Raw genomic sequence first — 22,578 nt, forward strand, 5'->3', positions numbered from 1 at the left:
ACATCATAACGTGATTATGCTATTGTAAATGTAAGATACTCAAGATCATACCATAACGTGATTCTGTTATTGTAAATGTAAGATACTCAAGATCATACCATAACGTGATTATGCTATTGTAAATGTAAGATACTCAAGATCATACCATAACGTGATTATGCTATTGTAAATGTAAGATACTCAATATCATGATTATGTGATTATGTTAAAGACTATGCATCCTTATCAGCTCTCGTGCGTATTTTGATTGAATTACAGTGTTTGTTTCCCATGAAACTACGATTATATATTTTGTATAAAGTATAATTTGATAATTTGAAGCGCAGTAATTATACGATGAAAGTACACGACACCATATTTCACGTCACATAAAACAAAACAGGTCAAAATTTCGCCCCTTAATGACACTTCATTGTGAAATCGGTTCCACAGAATACCGTATGTGAATATTGTTATATTACGACACATTTTTCTAGTATTGGGTAATTGCAGCTTCCGGGGCAGATTTTAACATGTTTAAGACGATTGTAAAAAGATAACAGGTCGACACATAGATATCTACGCTGATGATAACTTGCCGGGTATTAACTACAAACCTTTAACAAGGGCATCGTTCAGTAGCAACCTTAGCGTACAACGACACACCACGGGCAGCATGGCTAATTCAGGGTATTTAATTACAGGTAAATTATTCATCATGTATGAATATTGCGTTATAATGATATAAATTATTCGTTATTAATTCACTACAAATAAGACTATGGTATATCGAAGTGTACATGTATATCAATTCACACCTTCGTAATATTAATTATTCCAAAAAACTACATCTTATGTGAAAAACTACTGTGTACATGTATTAGGTATAACGTGACATTAGGTTTTGTTTTCAAGAAATCCATGTTGCTGTATTTTGTTTTGATTCTAAATTATTAATTAATAGTTGATTTTTTCTCATGGTAAATCAAAAGTGACATCTTTCAAAATGACGGATTGCATCAATGAAACGTTTAAATGCCGATAGTTTTCTCAGAAGTTAAATGCATTTCATTTTATGTGTTTTTATGACGCCAATAATATATCATTGAATCAGGTTATGCTGACATACGTATTTGAATATTTTTTTAAGAAATTCTCGCTGTCTGATGTTGTATTTCAATATGCACACATATATAGTGGTATCTTATACTTTCCGTATTTTTTTTAATCCGTACAAGAATGATTTTTCATAATAAACTTATAATAGTTTAAAATAGGGAGATATTTTCTGAAACACCTCGTATCACAGCTAGTCACGGGAACTGTTATCTGCATAATAAACTACAAGGTACGTATACCCTACATACGTGAACTTGCCCCACTTATACCATCCTTGATACTCCAGGGACTTCCATATCAATATTAATATCGTTATATCCACACCTGGATTGCTTCATAGAAAAACCGGACGGCATTTCAGAAGAAACAAAGTTACTCACAGGCATTAGTAGGTTTACAAATGTACACAAACTGCTATTTGAATCTTTTATAAGTCAAAAGTCCAAACTACCTCCCCAATCTGTTGCAGCATACACAGCCGTTCGCATTTTGCTATGGTATAGTCCAGGGGTGTATATAACGATAGTAACATTTTGGATATCGATGATGCACAGATATATTCTATAAAGGCTGCTGTGTTTACAATTCATGTACTTAAAGATGCTCCACTGCCGACATAGCATAAATTATACTCATCATTTGAACATTAATTGGTGTTTAACAGTGTTTATGTATGTCTAATTAACACAAAAATAATTATTTATTTTGCTTTTGGTTCATGCATGCGCAATCAATACTTCATTTCATATAGGATATAGTGCCACAGGATTTTTTGGGATGCAATTAATTATATTCTGTATTTGTAACTTGAAGTAAAATTAGAAGCTCAAACTTTTCAATTGTGGTAATGGTGTAAAGTAAGTAACTTTTGTAACTGAAGAAAAATACTAAATCGCCTGCTCCTGTTTTTCATAGTGGAAAAAAATATTTGTCAGCGGTGGAGCATCTTTAACAATGTTTTTTTGTATTAATCTTTATAATGTGTTTCCCTGTGATGTGTTACTTATCAAAGCGAGTAGACTATATTGTGTTCTCATTTTCTTTTGTAAACAAGTCAGAACATATTGCCGTGTTTTTGTCATCGTGGACACGTTTGTGAAATCCAATTTGCATGGCAGTATACTCTGGTATGTTTGTTTACAGATTCCAAACACTGACATACGTGTAGAAATAAAACATTCAAATGAGGATAAATAATTTTGTAATGTATCGTTAAAAGGGACAATTCACTAATTGTTCTACATTTCTTATGAAACATATAACGTAAAACATTGACAAATTCCACGACATTGTTAAGTATTTTAATTAATATCGTTGAAATATCAAATCGTTGAATATGGGTACAATATAGACGCTGTACCCATATTCGAGCCAAAGTCACGCACGTTAAACAAATAAACTACATAATCACTGAGAAGGTGATAAAATTTTTAGGCAAGACAATTCATCTAATAAGGTAAACACACTACTGTCAGAGCGATTTGAGCAGTTCTAGACAAAGGTTGCATTACTCTACAATGAAGGGACAGGGTTCGACATACGAGAAGTTCGACCACAATGTGTAATGGCGGACAGCGTGCGAGTTTGAACATCTACACACATGTCACAACCATGGACTTTTCAGGCATATCACAGTAAAACCGACTGATCTAATTAGAACTGGTTTTTTCTGATATATGTACAAATTTTAATGTTCTCTTCACTGAATTGTCCATTTAATATTAAATCATCATGATGTCATGCAAGTTAATTGAGACATATAATAGCAGTTGTTCTATCTTTTTTATGAACGAACAATCTATCATTTTCTCTAAAATATTTTCAGACATCAAATGAACCAAAATTAACGAAACGATACGGGTGTTTCCTGATCCCAAACCGAAGTCTGTAACGTAAAATGTACCGTCGATTAGTCCAATCATCCGGGGATTATGCTGTCACGAAACTCACTTCAAATTATGACGTCAAAATCTCCGGATGGATGGACTTATCGATGGTAAATTACTTTATGCACACTCCACATACAGAAAACAAAGAGTTAAATGAATTGAAAATGGCCACCATAAGGTGACATATTTATTATAAAAATTATATAAAACTCATATCAAAGTAATAAAACAAATATTATGCAAACTAATTGACACATAATTCAGTTTTATAGAATTATGTTAAAAGATTATGAAACATAACATAATCTAGAACATCTCAATATTGATATTAAGGTGGGGGTTCGATAGAACACGGCATGGCCACCATAAGGTGACATATTTATTATAAAAATTATATAAAACTCATAGAACACGGCCCAAAAATATGAAAAAATCTCAAATAGGAACTTAAAATAATAGAAATTGGGCGGGTATACAAAGGGTGGGTTTTTTGGCAATTTGTTGAGTTATTATCAATAAAATGTTGTACCCGTACCCGAGCTAAAGTCACACACGTTAAAAATGCAATACATATCCACTGAGGAGTTGGTGAAATTATAATCAGACAAGAACATGCATCTAATAAGGTAAACACACTACTGAAAGAACGGTTTGAGTAGTTCAAGAAAAAAAGATTCTTTACTACACTAGCAAGGGCCAGGGTCCGGCATACAAGACACCCGGCCACTATGTGTAATGCCGGACAGTAAGCGAGTTTGAACATTTCACATACATTTCATTACAGAGGGCTTTCCTGACATATCACAGTTAAAACCAACTAACTTAATTTCTATTAGAACTGGTTTGTTTCCGAAATGTGTGCAAATTTTAATGTACTCTTAGACTGAATTGTCCCTTTAACATTAAATGTCTATGCATCTGTCCTAACCTTAGATATCACTGTTGACTCGTAGATCGTTGTACTGTTAGTAAAGTTTGACAAAATATGCAAAAAAAATATAATTTTATTTGCTGCAAGTCCAAAGGGTTTAGAGCATATTTCCGTCACCAAATAAGCATGACATTATGTTTACTAGTGTTTATAACATGAAGTAGGAGCTCTGGTTTGAATCCTCTTTACATAGGCATACACATTAAAACAAGGCGCATGTTCTTCTTATTCCAGTATGCTTGGTAGCAGCCCTTGCATATCAAGTGAGTGCCCAGTGTCCACAGGCAACTGCCTGTATAAACCGTTTAGGTTTCAACATATCTTCAATTAATGGGATTTCTGGCGACTTCAATGTATTGTGTAGGTGAGTGTGGGCACATATATGTACGTGTACGTATATTAAAGGAGTAGATATGATAGGACCAGTATTTGGCCTTAATTTTTCAGGCCGAAAAATATTAACTCTGATCCACATCAATTTCACATCAATAAATACTCTCATACTTGCCATTCATCAAAACATAACTTTATATAACCATGTACACGATGTGCTCCACCTATGACGTCATCAAATTGACGATTATCCTCTTCTTGCCAAATTTTGCTAGAAATTCATCATCTTTACGTTAGAAAAGGCTTGAAATGGATTTGGCCGCCACCTTGGAGCAACTTTATATTTTGCATGGTTATGCGTAAATACACGATACACAACGTGTGAAAATCTCTTTCTGCTCCACGAAGGCGGCCACATTCATTTTTAGAGAAAACCACTCAAAAAGTATGATTTTTCAAGGATTTTTGTGAAAATGGCGGGAAACTGCATGTTGATGACGTCATAGTGAATATAATTGGCACATGCGGGATATTTTCGGGATGTAATGTGTTAGCAAATGTATTCAACTGTTATATGGCAAAATATGTTGTTCTTTACTGGAGAATTAATTTTGGGGCCATATTCGAGTCTTAACGTACCTTCTCCTTTCCACTACAGCGAATCACTATAAGCTTATTCCTTTTTTATCAAGATTTAAATGTATTCATACATTAATTTCCAGATTTAAATAAATACAACGTAACCATAGTGTTTTTTTCTATTTAATATATGATATTTGTCTAGAACGTATTTCGCTTAAAAGACATTCTTTTCACCTTTTTATTATTCTGTTTTGTTTACTTACACATTCATAATTTCTCCTTGTAGACAGGTTCATTGTAACAAATATTTTCGTGAGCAATATCAAAGGAACACGACGTGATTTCCGCTCACAAAAAATGGGGGAAGACGACAAGATCGAGTATTGCTTGCAAGGAGAGATAACTCTTTAATATGCAAATGCAGAATAGTAAATCTATCTGTAATATATTTTTTATTTAACTGACTGTATGGTTTTTTTTCCAGTAATACAAGTGATATCGTGCACTGCTACAACTTACTCACGCAATGTCCGGTTTATGCCGCATATAGTAGTTTGCTTCCTGGCAAAACTCAAATGCAGTCAGCTATAAAAACTGTCTGTAAAAACCAAAATGGTGAGTTTTTTATCATTATCTAAAGTATAAAGATTTTTTTCACTGATTTATATTTTTAAAGCGTAAATACACTTACCTTTTTAATGATAATATCTTAGTCATTTTATTTAAGCAGTGTTATATTTATATATGTGCTAGTTTATAAGGTTTTATATAGGTTTTATATTTCATTTACGTTCATACATAAAACAGTGCTATATAAACCTTTCAAAATAATTACTTCTTACCTTAATTCGGCTCTGTTTTCTCTAGGAAAAAACTAAAACAAATTTAGAAATAAATGAGTATACCAATGCTTTCAAAATGAAGGCATAAACGCGATGATATAAACTTGTAATGCATATCAAAAGTTTATTGGCATCCATAATAGTTGCCTGCAATATTCTTTCATATACATAGCAGGTTTGGTCAACGGTTAATGCCATGGGATACAATTCAAAATTACTATTGATTATAAAAATCCCAAACTGACCCAATTATGATTGAAGTGGTTATTTTCTACAATTCAATTAGTGAATTAGATAGTATGTAAATTGAATTGGGACTCGGGTAAAGCATGATTATTTAAAAACCCTATTAACTTGATATTGTTATGGTTATTTCATTTAAAAGATTACGATATCTGAATTTTAGATATCAACATTTCATGAAAGGACAAAAATGTGCAGTCCGCATTTTAATGTACAATTTCGGTGAATTTTCAGAGGATTGTTTTCGCAAATTAATACGCAACGTCTATGTCTCTATTCTTGGGTGTTTATCCCACTGGCGGATAGTTGTCTTTCATATTTGCACTAAAAATAATTGACCAATCAGAGAGTCAAATTAAGTAAAATAGAGCAAAATAATTATTTAGTGATGAAACAATTTTAATTCTTAAACGCAGTACATTTATCTAAAAATACTTATTTATTTGTAAACTTAATTTGCAGTTTTGATGCAAGGCTTCGCCTGTGTTGGTGCGAAACCGGGATTTAGCACCGAAATCATTGGTTGTGAAACTCAAGTCACACAAGCAGCTGGAAACATTGATCCAAACAACATATCGGGAGCTGTATGCGGGTAGGTCTGCATATTAGAAAGAAAACCAAATAACATTGAATTTAAGTGAGTTGTGCAAAACAAAAATCAAAAGGAAAAGAATAATAAGCGGGCGTTATGTCTGCAAGCCGGATTAAGATGCATCACAATTTTTCATTTCTGCGAACGTCCCATTTCTTTTACATGAATTGTTGTCACGAAATGAGGCCTTAATAGAATTACAGTAATGTTTGTTTTGTGATTGTTCCGTATATAAATGTACCTACAGCGAATAGTTCTCATATCTATTGTCTCAACCGTTCACGGGTTTGTTTGTTTTTTTTTTTTTTATGTTTTTTTTTATTATTTAACAAAGACCATATCTGTACGGCTGGTACGAAAATGTAGATAACGAACTCGGTTGGAACGAATTGCCATATATACCATATATATCAAAATAAAAACTATATTATACATGTTATATTAATAGTCAAATTACTTACATAACAAATTTTATTTTTATGTGCATTCACCTTTTTTCCTAAGTACTTTTACACCCAAATACGACAGGGGTGTCATGAATCATTATTAACCTTATCTGAGCGTGTTCAGCATAGCAAGTGGTTAATAAAATAGTTCATATGAAACGGTTCGTATTAGCATATTTCTAATTTTTATTTTTCCATTGTTTGAAGATTAAAAAAAATCTTTCCCCATTGTTTATTCATTTTTGTATTCCAGCTTCGTTGTTACATGTAGGAAGCAAATTGTTACATGAATATAACGAAATTAAATTAATGTTTATATTCATTCGCCCAATCGATAAAATGGAATTTTTATATAGCAATTCAATTTCCTCAAGTCTGTTTTAGTTCAGTTTTTTTCTGTATACCATTATGCTTTCTCTAACAATACACCAGAAGATACCTTTTTTAAATTGGCCCTACCGAAAAAGATTGTCTTATTGTATATTTCTGTCATTGTAGGCTACTTGATAACCTCCTCAACTGTGTGACTGCCATGCCGTCTATACAGTCATGTGGAAGTGATTTCTCCAACACTGTCTCGACATTTGAGAAAGAGCTATTACCAGAAAATTGCCCATCGGGAAGCCCGAAATTGGAGTCATGGCTACTGTTTGCCTCTCTAGCCGCACTGGTGTCATTCATTGTCAACCGATTGTAATAAAGCAATCTTGAAACAAACACATCTGTTCTGTAAATAAAAAAAAACTCAAACATAATCTGGGTTTAAACTTGGTGTTGTTATATAACTCAAATCTGGTGGATTTTGCATGTTTAATATTTTTTTCTAATTTTGCATGTTCAATATTTTTGCGAATAACACTTTGGTCAAAGGGTCATATAATATCATGATGAAGGCAGATATTAAGAATAAATTAATACATGTACTTGTAATCTAGTACTACACGTAGGTATCTAAATTTTGAGATTAGTGAAGTTTTGATAAACAATGACTTGCCGTTTTTATTTTTGCTAACCACAGCTAGGCAGAATATATAACAGTACTTCATGTGTTATCAAATGTGCATGAAATGTCATCGCCTAACAAACTTCTTCTCTCAAAGTGCATGTTATAAGGAGAACCATATAGCAGAAACGTTTTTGAGAAAGAAAAATAGTTTCATTTCCAGTAATAGCTGGAGTGCTGGATTTCTTCCCGTTTCGTGTTTGCTAGGAAAACCAAAAATAACAAATCTGATGAAAAGGATATAAAATCCAAATTTCCCATTTGTAATATGCAAAATACCTTGTTGTTAATGAGCCAACTATAGCACCTTTTGCACACAGGGACCTGGCACGAATATTTTTAACCGACAGTATATATATATATATATATATATTATAGTATCAAGAGTATGAACTCGGTGGTCGAGAAAAACGGACCTATTTTTTTAAACCCGTGATTATTTTAATAAATGGGCTATATACACCATTAACGCATATCTTACCTTAAAGAGAAATAATTCATCTTTCCAGTGAGTGTTTGGTGAACAAAATTGGCAAAGTATTGACGAAGTTATGGCTTGATGAATCGGGAAATTTACGAAAAATATGCTAGGTAGACATTTCCCTGTCCGGTCAAAATGTCGTTTCACCTCTAATGGGTACCTCAAAAACCAAGTCAAAAACACAAACTCTACGCTTGTGGTGGTAAACAGTATCCATAACTGTGTTCATCCACAATCTCCTTTGAAAGTGTCATGTCCCGTACCTTGTAGAAACTCCATTTAAACATCGTGTAGCTCACTTATTTTAACCGTCACCGCCATGTTCATTTTTTTCGGAACGCTTCTCGATTTGACATATTGTGACTGCATTATTCAAATTATGTAGTGTTGGGCTTGTCGGTAAAGTCGAGAAGCGTTCCGAAGAACAAATCCAGACATAAATCATTATTTGGTAGGCGCCAAGATCCCTTTTGAATCTCTTGTTAAACAAGTGATGCCATTTTGGCTTACATGGTACTATCCAGAAAATATTGTCTAAGAAGCATAAGCTATACTGTTGCTGCGCTGCGTTGCCGATCTGTTGTTTTTAATTATTTGTTCATATTTTTGTACTTTGGATTCTGTTCGCATTCTTTCCGCATTAGTCGGATCAAAGTTATACCTGTAAAGTCTAGTCTACACACATAAACAAAGAAATCTCTTTTTAAGAAAATATTACGTCACATGATTTAGTATTCAATTTTCAAATCTTTAACAAAAATACAAAAAAGAAGGAGATAACCCCTCTCCATGCATCAGACCTTGATAACATATAAAATGTAACAGATATTTTAACCTATCATGTAAAGATCTTGGGGTATCTTGAGTACCTTCACACGAATACCATTATTAAAACATCTCAAAAACAAATTAATTCTATTTATATATTAATTGATTTTAAAGAATATCGTCATTAACTAAAGATAGAAGCGTTAAAACAGGTTTGTGTTTGTCAAATTATTGTAAAAAAATGAGAAAAAAACATTCTACATGTACAGTAAAAAAATGCAATACATCGTATGCATATTGGTCCTTGTTCAATAAATCGAAATCAACAAATAAAAAGACATTGTACAACAAAATTTATTCATACCTTTGTTACTTTATTGTTCAGATAATTTCGTAATAAGAAATATTCGTGAATATTCGCTGAAAAAAAAGAGAAAATAGTAGGACCGTCAAAGTTTTTCGGTTTCCATAGCGAACAAGAAATGGAGTCTACACAGGCTATCCCATGCCATACTGTTACAAACAAAATATCATATACATAAAACACAAAACGCAAACAATTCAGGATTAATACAGAAGTGCATTTTAATGTGATGGTAATAGAAGAAGCTCCACGAGAGTAAGCCTTGTATGTGTCATTGTCCGTAGATATCCAGAAAATGATGAAACAAGAGAAAGGTGACAAATGGACGGGTCGTCAGCAGTCAATCAAAACAACCAGGTACCACACCTGACTTTACAGTTTGCTTGGTATGTGTTACGGCGATTTACCCCGACATTGAATGGCCTTCAAAACACGTACATAAAGTACAAACTTTGTTTTATTTATAATCGATTGCGAAACAAGGTATACAACTTATACAAATCACTGTCGATAGCCCGGGTGAAAGCGCGTGAGGGGTCTTACAGTTGGAGGAAGCACCTAGAGTAAACCCATGTGATCGGGTAAGTAGCTTTTACTCTTTTCACGTTCGTGTCGGGGATCGAACCCGGCCGGCTGGTGAAAGGCGAGTGGCCTAACCACTACACCACCCGATCATCTGAAACACGTGTTTCTTAGCACGCAGCGTGACTACATACTGTACTACCCAGCAATCGGCCAATAGGCAGGGCGTTACTACAAGCTCTTATTATTTACCTATTATCAATTGTTATTTTTTTTCCATCTAATTACAGGCCCACTACCTTTCCGGAGCAAGATTTAAAGGTTTCTAAAAAACGTAGATAACATACAAATGTAAGAAAATGTACATCGATGGCCCAAGATAAAGTTACAACATGAAGCGTTTGCAAGTTACCCTGCGTAATATATGATAACAGTTGGGTTTCATTTCGCTGTTTTGCCTTCTGGCGCAATGATAATGAACTACCGCGCAGTATTTTGGACGACGGAGGGAAACATAAAACGACCCGCGTTATGAAAATAAACATTTTATTTATTCAAATTAAATTATTCAGAAGGTGATGATAAGTGTAGTGTTACCAGTAAATTGATAACCTTTGCAACTTTATAAAATCATCTCGTTTTACATTTCCATTTTAAAAATTAAAAACCGTTTCGTTAAGGTACATGTAGCGGGCCATTAATTATTCGACCAATTATTTGCAGATTATATAACTTACAACAGGCCAGAACACGGATTCATATCGGACATGGACGATATTACTGTAAAATACAACATATAATGCTTCTTTAATCAGAACACCATGAAGAAGATTTTTTATGAAAATAGCGTGTATAATATTAATTCAAAATATATAAAGTGTGGAGTGACAAAATAGATATTTTTGTTTTACAAAATAGACCGGTTAACACAAAATTTTTAGTATCGATCCATGAAAAATGTTGTTGCAGTGACGTCACGGAATGTAAAGAATACCTACACGAAGTGACTGGACTGATTACTTTATCGTTAATATATGAAAACCATGTAGTTAATTTAAAGCTCTGTGGTAAAATCGTTGATGATATTAATACACTCTAGCGCTTTTTATAGAATGTCACGTTTTGGTATGAGGAAAACGAGTTATTATTAGAAACGATGATACATTTTCTAGAGCTTGCTTACCAAGTCAGATTTACAGAAATGAATTGCAATTAACAAAATGTATCCCTTGAGGACGATCGGAAGATGCAATTTTAAAGGAAACAAATGACAAGAGAAAATATGTCACTAAACGTTAATGTAATACAAAAATGTATTTAAATAATAAAATATTACCTTTATAAGAGTGGTGCTAATAAAAACAACAAATGATTACAATATGAACCATGTATAATTAAAATTAGATTTTAACTTTCTACAAAATCAACATTGCTTTACTTTGAAACTATCAATAAAACTATTTCATCTTATTTACATGTAACTTTAATTTCGAATTCTTTTATTTTTTTTTATCTCATGGATATAGGGAGATACAAATCTATCTAATTATTTCAAACCACGACATATGTATTATATCCAATATATATTTTGTACTACATTTACTTGCACAAAAATATATTACTGTAAATAAATGCTTATCATGTTTACTTTTCGACCTGTTGTTTTATCATAGCTATACGATCATAATTAAATATATAATATTCCTTGTGTATCGAATTCAATACATGTTGTTGTTCTGAAATTATTTAAAATTATTTCAATCCACGGAATTTCCTTGAAGCGATACTATTTCAACGCTGGAAGTAACTTTCGTTTTGATACTGACTATACGAAAAACAAAAGTGAAAGTTGGAATAGTCCGCCGGCTTGTACGTAGCTTTGGTAAACCCAGTTTCGGTAAAAATAGGTCTGCTGAAATGCAACAACACTTATTTATTTAATATGTATTGACATAATTAACATTCCGAACGACAGAGGTATTACTTTTGTAAACTATTGTGAAATAATTTAATACCAGCCAACATTCGAACATGCTGTAAGGAGAAAATCCCATTGAAACATTATATAACAATGTGTAAAAAGAACAAACATTTGTGCCTTTGCCAATTTCGCGAACAAAGCAATCCGCAAGCTATTCTGAACAACTTCAATATAGAATACAATCGAACAATCTAAAAGAACATCGGTCAGTGATGAATTGATATCATATTGTAGGTAGACTGGCGTATAAGTATATTATTATGTGTTTGCTGTCGAGGTGCAGACACACTTTAATCTAGATCTATTGTTGGGACTACCTTGTAAAAATGGCGGATTGGATTGATACTAGAAAAGCCACTATACAGCTTCTTAAAGAACTAGCAAGCGAACTTGACAACATGCAAAAAATGTGTCGACGCTGCCAAAATAGTGTCAACCGCCGGATCAGTAGTATCTAGTACATGTTGGTGTATCTGTGTGGTGTCCGCTGCATTCACGGGTGGTTTAAGTTTAGTGATGGGAGCTGTTGCCACTGCAGCTGGTGGAACTAGTACTGCCGTTTTCGTAGGATCCTGGATTGGTGAATACTTTTATGAATCAAATCTGATGAAAAAGATTCAGGAAGCTTTGGATAGGGATCGCGCGAAAACTATCCAAATGGAGAAACATATTTCCAAAATGGAACAGATAAGATCTGTTCTAGGAAAAACATCGAATGTAGTGAGTGCCACCAAAAAGGCGGCAAAACATATAGCGAAGAAAGGAAAAAGTGAAGCTACAAGAAAACTAGCCAAAAAATTTGCAAAGAGTGCAAAACGTGTTGGGTTTGTTCTCAATGCCGTTCTGCTGCCAGTGGATATTGTCATTCTTGTTGATACGTGTGTGAAAACTGCCAAAGGATGTGGCATCTTCACAAATACGCCGCATTGTCATTGAATTGGAACAGGAACTGGACAATTTCCTCAATCAGACATTTTAGAACAGATTCCATCTCTTGATTTATACGATCTTTTATTAGTGGATCTACATAGCTTTTAATGAATCTGCTAATGAAAACGACTGAAAATTGACAATACTTTATTAAGTAGACCTATGTGTAAAACTGATTCGTATTTCTAGGACTCTTTGCTTAGGAATAATATAAAAAAGAATATTGATGTGAACTGATCTAACATCGAAAGACTATTTTTTAATTAATATTAATTCATTATCTTTACGTAAATGTATCAAATATGTATATCATTTACATTGTTGCACTGTATTCTCGATCTAAAATGTCAAAGTAATGCTATACGAGAGTTAGACAAATGAATCACAGATACTACCACCCATACTCATCATTTCGCTCTGAACGGAATATGCGGTAAGATAAAGATTGCACAACGACAAATAGTTGATTCAAATGCATCTGAATAAATCGCCAAAAACTATATTTTCCCGTCACATAATCAGAACTAAATGTAATCATTGTATATATGTATTAATTTGCCAGGCAATCTATCCATTTAACAAATGACCTAAGTTCTTTAAATTAATACCTTTGATGAAATGGAAATCGATGTATTACATACTTGGGTACAAGCATGTATGTTATCTAAGCCCTATCATTTATATCCCCGTTTTTCTGAATTCAAAGATTACCTTGTTCCTAAAATAAAGTGTAAGTGCACGCATTGGGACAAAAGAAATTTATTGCTATATATTTACATTTCCGTTTTCACTTTCCTATATAACCTTACTAACCGGGCAATCGTTTACGCTTGCGTAAACGTAGAAGGGCTGCTGCACAAGAACACAAACCGAAACACTGACTTCCGCCCTTGTGTGAATGCGCATCCGGTTAGGCCAAAATATATGCCATGACAAAGGTTCGATATCAACATCAGTTTGAATGCAATGGAAAGCATTGTGTTAATATTAAAAAATAAAAAAAAATGAAAACATATGGAATAAATTGATTAAAAACGATAAAGTTATTTTGGAACTATATTTTATTTACTCCCGGAACTTGACATATTTTCCCGCCAAATTGGAGCCAGCTGTTTCGCGATTCCATCAATTACTCAGCTGTTCTATCAATCGTATAGCGTTGAAAAAACGAAGGTTTATTTCACATGAACACTAAATTTAAATGAAATGGTCGGTCGAAATGTAAATATAAGGAATGTTTTAGAAATTTTTTGTTGTTTACTGGTGTGTAAACTGCATTTTTTGACGCGCGTCATTTAAAATATCTGTACAAAAAAATGCAGTTTACACACCAGTAAACAACAAAAAAATAAAAATCATTCCTTAAAGAGCTAACGTTGCAAGATACAATGTTGTACGATCTTTAACATTGTTGCGATTCGAAATCACGATGATATCTGATGACGTCACGAAGACGTCACAGTGTTTACAGATCCCGCGCTGTATTTGTACTGGGTCACACGATGTTTTTACACATGTTTTCAATGATTTACATGGATAGACTTAATATTACATTTTGTCCGCCGATTGCTTTTTAACATTCAACACTATTATGTGTGATATAAAAATGATGAAAATCACTTCAGAATATAAATTTCTCAAGTTTTACTTTCGCTTTCGTTATAGTTACTGTGGTGCATTGTACAACACAGGGGAGTTCCAAAACTGTGGACAGCATTCAGGACAGCCTAACTCCCTCCTCGTAAAGAGGCTCGGTGTACCCATTCACCTGACGTAAGACAGCCAACGGATCACTTCATGTGGCATCTTCACAAATTGTCAGACAGCAAACAAAAGGAACACTGGAACAATCACGCTGGAATAATTTTTTTTCATGGTTTGGGGCGTTGTTTTTTATTATTGGACTCGATTAAACAGTATTTGAAAGGAAGTTTAACATTTATCAGATCATCATGTTACGCTAGTAACTATCAACATACATGTATCTCTATTTGTTACTAAATATATTTAGGTAAATAAAGTAATTTCGACTGTTCTTACATGAACTTACTTTAATATCGTTACAAATATACAAATGCCCAGAAACTATTGACAGGTCGACTTCATTCTATATAAATAGAAGAGTTTAACTTGATTAGTTAGAAATATGGTACGCTTCAAAGAAGAAATAAAAGTAAGTGGAAACATATTTTATTTCGAGTCAGTTTAATTACAATGAAGTAAATATGATAGTGCTAAGTATACGGGAAAAAAATTTATATTGACACTGTGCATGTAGCACTTCGTTTTCTGATTTTACATATCAATATTCTTTTTTATATATATTTTATAATACTAATGACATCAAAATTAGTGTGTGGATTGAATCATTGTAATAAAAACAATAATATAATGTCGATTGTCATTCATTTAAATATGAATGAGTTCTTTTCAATAATTAACTACACATACATAACAGGTCATGTGTGTATGCAGATAGACATTTTAGAAACGTACATAAAATGAAGAAGGTGTTAATCCTTTCGCCGGTATGTACATGTTTGGACAAGAAACGCATGTCAGAAGAATCGAAGCCAGAAACATGCAAACATACATGTACACATGAATTTCTAAATGAAGAATAATGATGAACTATAGTTTCAGCTGGTACAATATAGGGCTAGCACGGTATTTAATATAAATTTACCATGAAATGTTCTTTTTATATGATAATATGGTGTATCTAGAATCTAATGTAGTGCTAAAAAAACTCATAGTTTGTCAAATAAATAAAGTTACAGAATTTTTATTTAAATCTTGCTCCGCATCCCCGAAATCCCAGCCATTTGGTTGTCTGCCACGTCATCCGCGTTGTCTCCCGTTATATCACGACCCTCTTTTATACCTCAAACCACGGTTGCCATGGTCGTCGGGAACACAATTTAAAGCTAGTATTTTTTGTGAATTCCAGTAGTCAGAAAAACCTACCTATCTTATCATATAGTTTAGAGCCTAATGATATAGGAAGGTGTAGGAGATTAGAGCTCAAGTTACTCGATGATGTTTTTTGTACAGTACGTCATATATAACTGATTGATTAAGGTTGAAACAAAACAATTCCTTATAACAAAAATATAAAAATCAAAGAGATTTTAGTTTATCCATATGCATAACGTGTATATTGTCGAGCACATGTAGTAGGAAATTGTAACTATGCATTCATAAATATCAATTTCTATGTTTCCAAATAGAAAACACTATGTTTCCATATATAGAAAACAATTGCATGCTTTAAGGTAATAGGGTACATTTTCTAGCCTATTGACATCAGCTAGTAATCCCCAACTGTTACATTGCGTAGAAGATGAAGCGGACAGGTTACAGAAATAAATTCACAATCCATTCAAATTGAACGACTAAAAATGTTCGTTATTCGTTTCAAACGTATGCGGAAAAATAGTATGCTTGAGTGAATAGCAAAGCGATGTTTAGGTTTGAAAGTACAGTGCAAAGTTGCTTACTGTGAAGTAACTTTACGTGGAAATCCCCATTGTCATTTTTAGACAAAATTACCACTGTTTATTTTAAGACATTACGTAGGACACATGCAGCTGATGCAGCCAGCAGTGTTTTACATGAATTGTTTCCCATTTCATTCAACCGAACACTGTATACGTAATGGCTGGTAACAAAACCGAGTTCGATGTGTGGCTGTCTGCTAGGAACGAGAGTATTCGACAACTAAAGGAGCTAGCAGATGACTTAGACAACATGAAATGGTGGTATAACGCTTCGACCGTATTGGCAACGGTCGGATCCATCTTCTCCGGGGCCGGTTCGATAGCTTGCTTTGCTTTAGCTGGCCCGACCGGTGGGATGAGTATGATTCCATTTCTTGCTGTCGGGGCTGGTAGTGCTGTAACCTCCGGCGGAGCAGGAATCGGTAAACATTATTATGAAAAGCATGTATTGAAAAAAGTTCAAGATTCCTTGGATGAAGACAGACGTTGTACAATATCGCTCAACGAAACAATATCACGAGAACAAAAGGCAAGAAAAGATGCCGGAACACAAACAAGTTCCATTACTGCTATGAAATTTCTAACGAACTGTGCCATAGAGAATGGTTTAAATCAGGGCTCATTACAGTTACTGACTCCCGCTTTCGCTAAGAGATTAGCGAGATGGAGCGTGGCCCTGAATGTTTTGATCCTGCCTGTGGATATTGTCATTCTCCTGGATACTTCTATGGAGATGTACGGCGGATCCACACACAAAACAGCCATGACTTTACGTCGGACCGTCCGAGAATTAGAAAGTGAACGGGAAATGTTACTCAGAGCTATGAATTATTAAAACTATGTGTTCAAAGGATTACGTCAGTCGATCAGCTGTTTAATTCTAAAAACAAACTTTATTTGTTTTTTTAAACGTTATTTAAATGAGAAGTTCATATGTATACATTAGAATGTGGATGTTTACAATCGCATTTCTGTCGCCATAAAAAAGTCTTTTCTATGTCGATTATCAAACTTCAATGTGCATCATAGGACCGAATAGAAGTGAATAAACTTTATAAATCATGTTTACTTTTCTAGTTGTTTTATCATAGCTATACAATTTTAGCTATATTTTGCAATATAGTAAGTGTATTGAACGCAATAAATAATGATGTTCTGAAATATGATTTAGAATTCTCGGAAATTCCCTGAAGAAGTACTTCTCATTCACCCCTGGAAGCTACTTTCGTTTTGTGCGTAGCTTTGGTAAAACCAGTTGCGGTAAATATAGATGTGCTGAAATGCAGTGACTCAACAAAATCGGCAATCGGGTAGACTGGATTCCCTGCCGTAGTTTTTCTACTCTCCGCTAGGCTTCGCTCCGAAAGCAACTGGTCATGGCTATCGATCTTGGCAATTTGATTGGCCAATATCTATAACGTTCAGGGAATATTCCTTTACAAAATGGTGTCTGCATATTTTTTCGGAAAAAATAAAAATACCAACACCTATTTTTTGGCATTGCTGACCTCTAATCTGCTACATGTATACAATGGTAAATTGTAGACAGTATAAATGATTTATTGATAGAAAACAGCATTACATACCATTAGTTGTGTATTGGAAGTTGAAACGCGACATTGTCTTTTGAAGCAGACGCTCGGTTGTTTTCCGGTAAACTCACCATGCGTCAGCGTATAGTATAGAACTTCAGATTTTGTAAGTAGATATCTAGTCGATGAATTTAAATTGTAACGATTTTAAACTATTTCAAATACCTTTTCCATGCTGAATGCTTCCTAAACAATTTCAAAATTTCACTTTAATTTTTTCATTTGAATTGACCAATCAGGATCTTGACCAAAATGGCGGCCCTGACCTGTCTTAGTATTTATGAGCGCAGCCTAGCGGAATGAATTGGTACTAAGGAGTTCCGATTGCACAATCGGTTATCAGCACTGGTAGATCATATATAATAGCTGGCGTGGTTTTCGCTTGAACGTAAACTCCTCTGTTTGAATGCTTTTATCTAACTATGACCCACGATGTGTTGTTCTCAAATATTACTGAAGATTGACGAACATTCATTTTGCGCCTTCAAGTGTATTTAATATTATGTTGTAATCCGCGCCAGTAGCAATTGAAAAGTAGCAGTTTACAGTTGTAAGCAGACGGGAACTTCATATCCGAGATGGTGTTCACCTGTGATATATATAGAAACTTTATAAATTTTCACAATAATACTATAATTCTTTATGTAATGAACCTTACTCTTACGTCAACGTTATACGTCATCATTATATGAAATTTATTAAAACTCGTTAAATAAGTTTCATATGTCACACGTGCCATATCAATAAATTATTATTTGATATATTTCATATTACATAACCACTCATGTTACAAGATCATCTACAGGTACTTCAATCAGTAGCACTAGCTTAAGTATTCTTGTGTTTGCATTGTTTTCATTGATATATCATTATTATTGTTTACCTTGTATAATTATGAAACTAGTAAACTGTCTGATAAAATGATGAAGTTTATTTGTTTGAACGTTAACGTTTATAAGAATAACACCACATAGGAAGGGATGTAACTCGAGTTTGCCTATAAACCTATCAAGGAATATTTTACATCATATTTATAATATACAACGTTGCGTGTGTGTCCTATTTACCACAAAGGAATAGTGCTATACTACATTGTATATGTATTTCTTATAGTGTGAATATACATAATTTGCTAATACTTATTAAAAAAATCTGCAAAAAAACAAAAACAAAAAACAAAAAAAAACCAACAACGTTATAACCTTTAACAACTAAATCATTTATCAAATCTAGATTCCCCTTGAGTCAGTTTATGTCAAATGAACTGTCATGCCACCAGAACTATTTTAACAATTCTTAAAATCAACTATTTAAGATAACACTTTCATTTTTATCTGTTTTCAATATTTTGCTAAAATAGTCATAACGTCACTTTAATTTAGGATGCAATATGTGAGTGACTAACTCAAAAACAGGATACTGCAGCAAATGATTAACGTTAATGTCTAAGGTCATATGTGAGTGACTAAGTAAAACATTCGGATATCAAATAATTCTTGGACCTTGATTAATAATGTTACACTGCACTAAAAGCAATATAAAAATAAACTGAAAAATAAATTTCCTTTTGCCTTCAACAGACCTAACGTTGAAGGCCAAGTTCAGCTAAATTTGCTATTTTTCTATAACTATATCACAATATATTGTCCATTTATATAGTGCTTTGTAGTCACTTAATACTTGGGACTACAGAGGCTTTCTAATTAAGATATTGCGTCCTCGATGAAACTAAACCACGAATTCCAGAAAGTATTTATTAACGCAGAGGACACATTCTAAATATCATTCATCAGTCGAATTTACTTTAAACGGAATTGGTTCCAACATGTAATTTAGCTAAATGAACTCTGCGGTATAGCAAATCTTCAGCACCCAAAAGAAGGTTGTTTACTAGCCCAATTTTGCCATGGAAACAGTTGTTTACGCTATAGCAGCAGGGAAAACAGTATATTTTTTTCAAATATTTATTTTCAGCTTTAATGTAGAAACGTACATAACATAATATAAACACGATACAGTTTTTATATACATTGTATTTCCGAAACAGAAGACATGCATGGAAATATTATTACGAATGGCCGATCTTTACCAGAAACTTAGATAAAATAAGTGTTAAGTAGTTTTACAAAATTCGTTTCTCACAAAAACTACACTGAGAAGTATTTCAATATATAATAATTATATTTCTGCAAATTGCATAACTATACATGATATATGATTGATTGATGTTCGACTAAATGTGTTAATTTGGTCTGTTCGGAACGCAGTCATCCCTTGCTATCAGAACTATAAGAGCAACAGCAAATGCCGTCATTGACAGTATCTGCATTGCTAGAAGAACCTTCGAAAATGGACCCCTCTCCTGCAATGAAAACTTGCAAAAATAAATCATAAATACAAAATGATCATATTAAACCCCTACGATATTTTATACTATTGATCATTTTTCTCAAGAAATACTTAAAAAGGTCAAATATGGGATAAAGGAAATATCCCTTTCACAATCAAATTATTTCTTTTAAATATTTTTTAGTACAACAGGGAACAGAAACAGATATATAACTTTGTATATTTGTATGTACATGTATATTTTGTATATATAATATTTTTATATTTTGCACTTTAAACGAAAACAGTATGGTGTGTTTGCCAATGAAGTAATTATAAGTAGCAGATTCAAACAGAACTAACCTCTGTTTTGGGGGATACAGTCGTTGTGTCAGGCAATTTATATGCATCATGACGTTGGAGTTCAAGGTCAAATGATTTGCCTAAAATATGAAGTTACGATGATAGACTAAAATTAGTTTATCAAAGATTTAAAGTCCTAATATTCGTACCTCTCTGATATTGTTTGTGATTAAAGTGCATAGTCGGGCAATGAAAACAAGTATAAATGCGTTCATTGGCCTTCCTAAAGTCCTTACATATCAAAATGACGATCAAATTGTGCTTACTTTGTCCAGTTTAGACCATTGAAATTATGGAAAGTCCCATATAAATTTAACACTGTTCTAAAAAAATTCTGAAAGCGAGGCTGCATGGGAATGTCAACACGGATATAGGCAGCCGGGAGGACATTTTAGGATTCCTTTACTATAAATTAATTTCTTCGCGTGCAGAGCGATTTTGACAGGATATTTTATTTTTCTATTTCACAAGAAATTATACTGGATATATTAACACCATTTAAACCGACTTAAGCCTTCCTTTGCCCGACTATTCCCTTTAAGAAAAGCTTTGAAAAAAATCGTATTGTAAATCATGCAGAGAACGGACTATATCGAAGTTAGCCGTCATTGTAACGTTGTTGCCGAGAACTACCGCAACTACACTGCGAAGTCTTCCGAGAACAGTTCATGTACATTCTGACTTTCCGTTCGGAACAAGTGTAACGTCTATGGCGATCAGTAAAAAATGAAGGCATTTTTACGAGTATCGACTTCCAACAGCCACTGTACTAAAGTTATCAAGAAATCATTAATACACATTTATACTAATAACTTACTTTTAACGACATTTGCAAATATTAACAATACCAGGGTCGAATCTAGCTTGACTTTGTGATGCTAGTTGCATATAGTGTGACTTTGAACTACTGCAAACAAAAACTATTGTCGCATTGGCATACCCAACAACCTTTTTCATGGTCATTTAGACGATTTTGTTCCCAAATTTTTATCGCTTATAATAATACTTTGCTTAACAATATCACCAAATCTTATTTTCTACACATTTGAATTAGATTTTCCTGACTAACATAGCATATTTTGAAAAAAAAAATTTTTTGATCCGTTGTCACAGCATATTTTTATTAAAAAAAAAAAAAAAAAAAAAAAAAATGTTTTGGATCAATTATCACAACATTTTTAGTGCTTAATATGGATTCAAAATTTTTGATATTTTATTTCTATTATCATTCTAATGTCTCATTGATAACAATATTTCGATTTATTTTTTAAGAATTCAAGCTGATTTCATCATAATATACAATGAAATTATATGAATGATGAAATTTCAGAAAATATATACATACTTGATGTTCTTCTCTGCATTACCAGATATATCTCCATCACCAAATCGAGAAAGACAAACGCACAAATGTAGGCTATGGCTATATATCTAGCACTCTCTGGTACATTGGACTTATTCAGATACATGGCAAACACAATAGTCACAGCTGAAATATGAGATATGATGTTTATTAAATATATATATCCATGTTGCAACATGTATATTATTCTAAAATAATGAACGTTACTTAGGATATTTTGCATGCCTTCATGACGTTGTAGTTGAACCTGGTATGTATTCAAATATGAGTGGATATATGACACACATTGTAAAAGGTAGCTTCTTATTGCAGAAATGTCGATTACATACATGCATTTTGTTTAAATGTATCATGGATTGGAGTATAGAATGAATACATGTATCTATTTTGAGACCACATTAACAGACATAATAGCATGCTTTTATAA

At 33.2% G+C, this 22,578-nt stretch overlaps 2 protein-coding genes and 2 pseudogenes across 2 annotated transcripts; 3 read left to right on the top strand and 1 right to left on the bottom strand.

The window, feature by feature from the left end:
- Positions 1–524: 524 nt before the first annotated feature.
- On the top strand, positions 525–7,711 carry LOC138328239 (uncharacterized). Its single transcript, XM_069274954.1, has 5 exons — positions 525–683; positions 4,153–4,282; positions 5,318–5,448; positions 6,381–6,510; positions 7,455–7,711. Exons 1-5 carry the CDS (start codon positions 656–658, stop codon positions 7,651–7,653), a joined length of 618 nt encoding a protein of 205 aa, XP_069131055.1. The 5' UTR covers positions 525–655; the 3' UTR covers positions 7,654–7,711.
- Positions 7,712–11,980: 4,269 nt separating this feature from the next.
- Positions 11,981–13,674, top strand: LOC138328240 (uncharacterized; annotated as a pseudogene).
- Positions 13,675–16,662: 2,988 nt separating this feature from the next.
- LOC138327162 (uncharacterized) lies at positions 16,663–17,340 on the top strand. Its single transcript, XM_069273150.1, has one exon. It carries the CDS (start codon positions 16,663–16,665, stop codon positions 17,338–17,340), a length of 678 nt encoding a protein of 225 aa, XP_069129251.1.
- A 2,950-nt stretch (positions 17,341–20,290) lies between these two features.
- LOC138327163 (ferric-chelate reductase 1-like) overlaps positions 20,291–22,578 on the bottom strand; it is a 31,825-nt pseudogene continuing 29,537 nt past the window's right edge.

Source organism: Argopecten irradians, chromosome 7, assembly GCF_041381155.1.
Source record: "Argopecten irradians isolate NY chromosome 7, Ai_NY, whole genome shotgun sequence".
Classification (NCBI taxonomy): Eukaryota; Metazoa; Mollusca; class Bivalvia; order Pectinida; family Pectinidae; genus Argopecten; species Argopecten irradians.

Coding starts and splice junctions, on each gene's coding strand:
- LOC138328239 (XM_069274954.1), top strand. CDS start 656: ATGGCTAATTCAGGGTATTTAATTACAG. Junction 4,283..5,317: donor GACTTCAATGTATTGTGTAG/GTGAGTGTGGGC, acceptor TTTTTTTTCCAG/TAATACAAGTGATATCGTGC. Junction 5,449..6,380: donor TGTCTGTAAAAACCAAAATG/GTGAGTTTTTTA, acceptor CTTAATTTGCAG/TTTTGATGCAAGGCTTCGCC.
- LOC138327162 (XM_069273150.1), top strand. CDS start 16,663: ATGGCTGGTAACAAAACCGAGTTCGATGTGTGGCTGTCTGCTAGGAAC.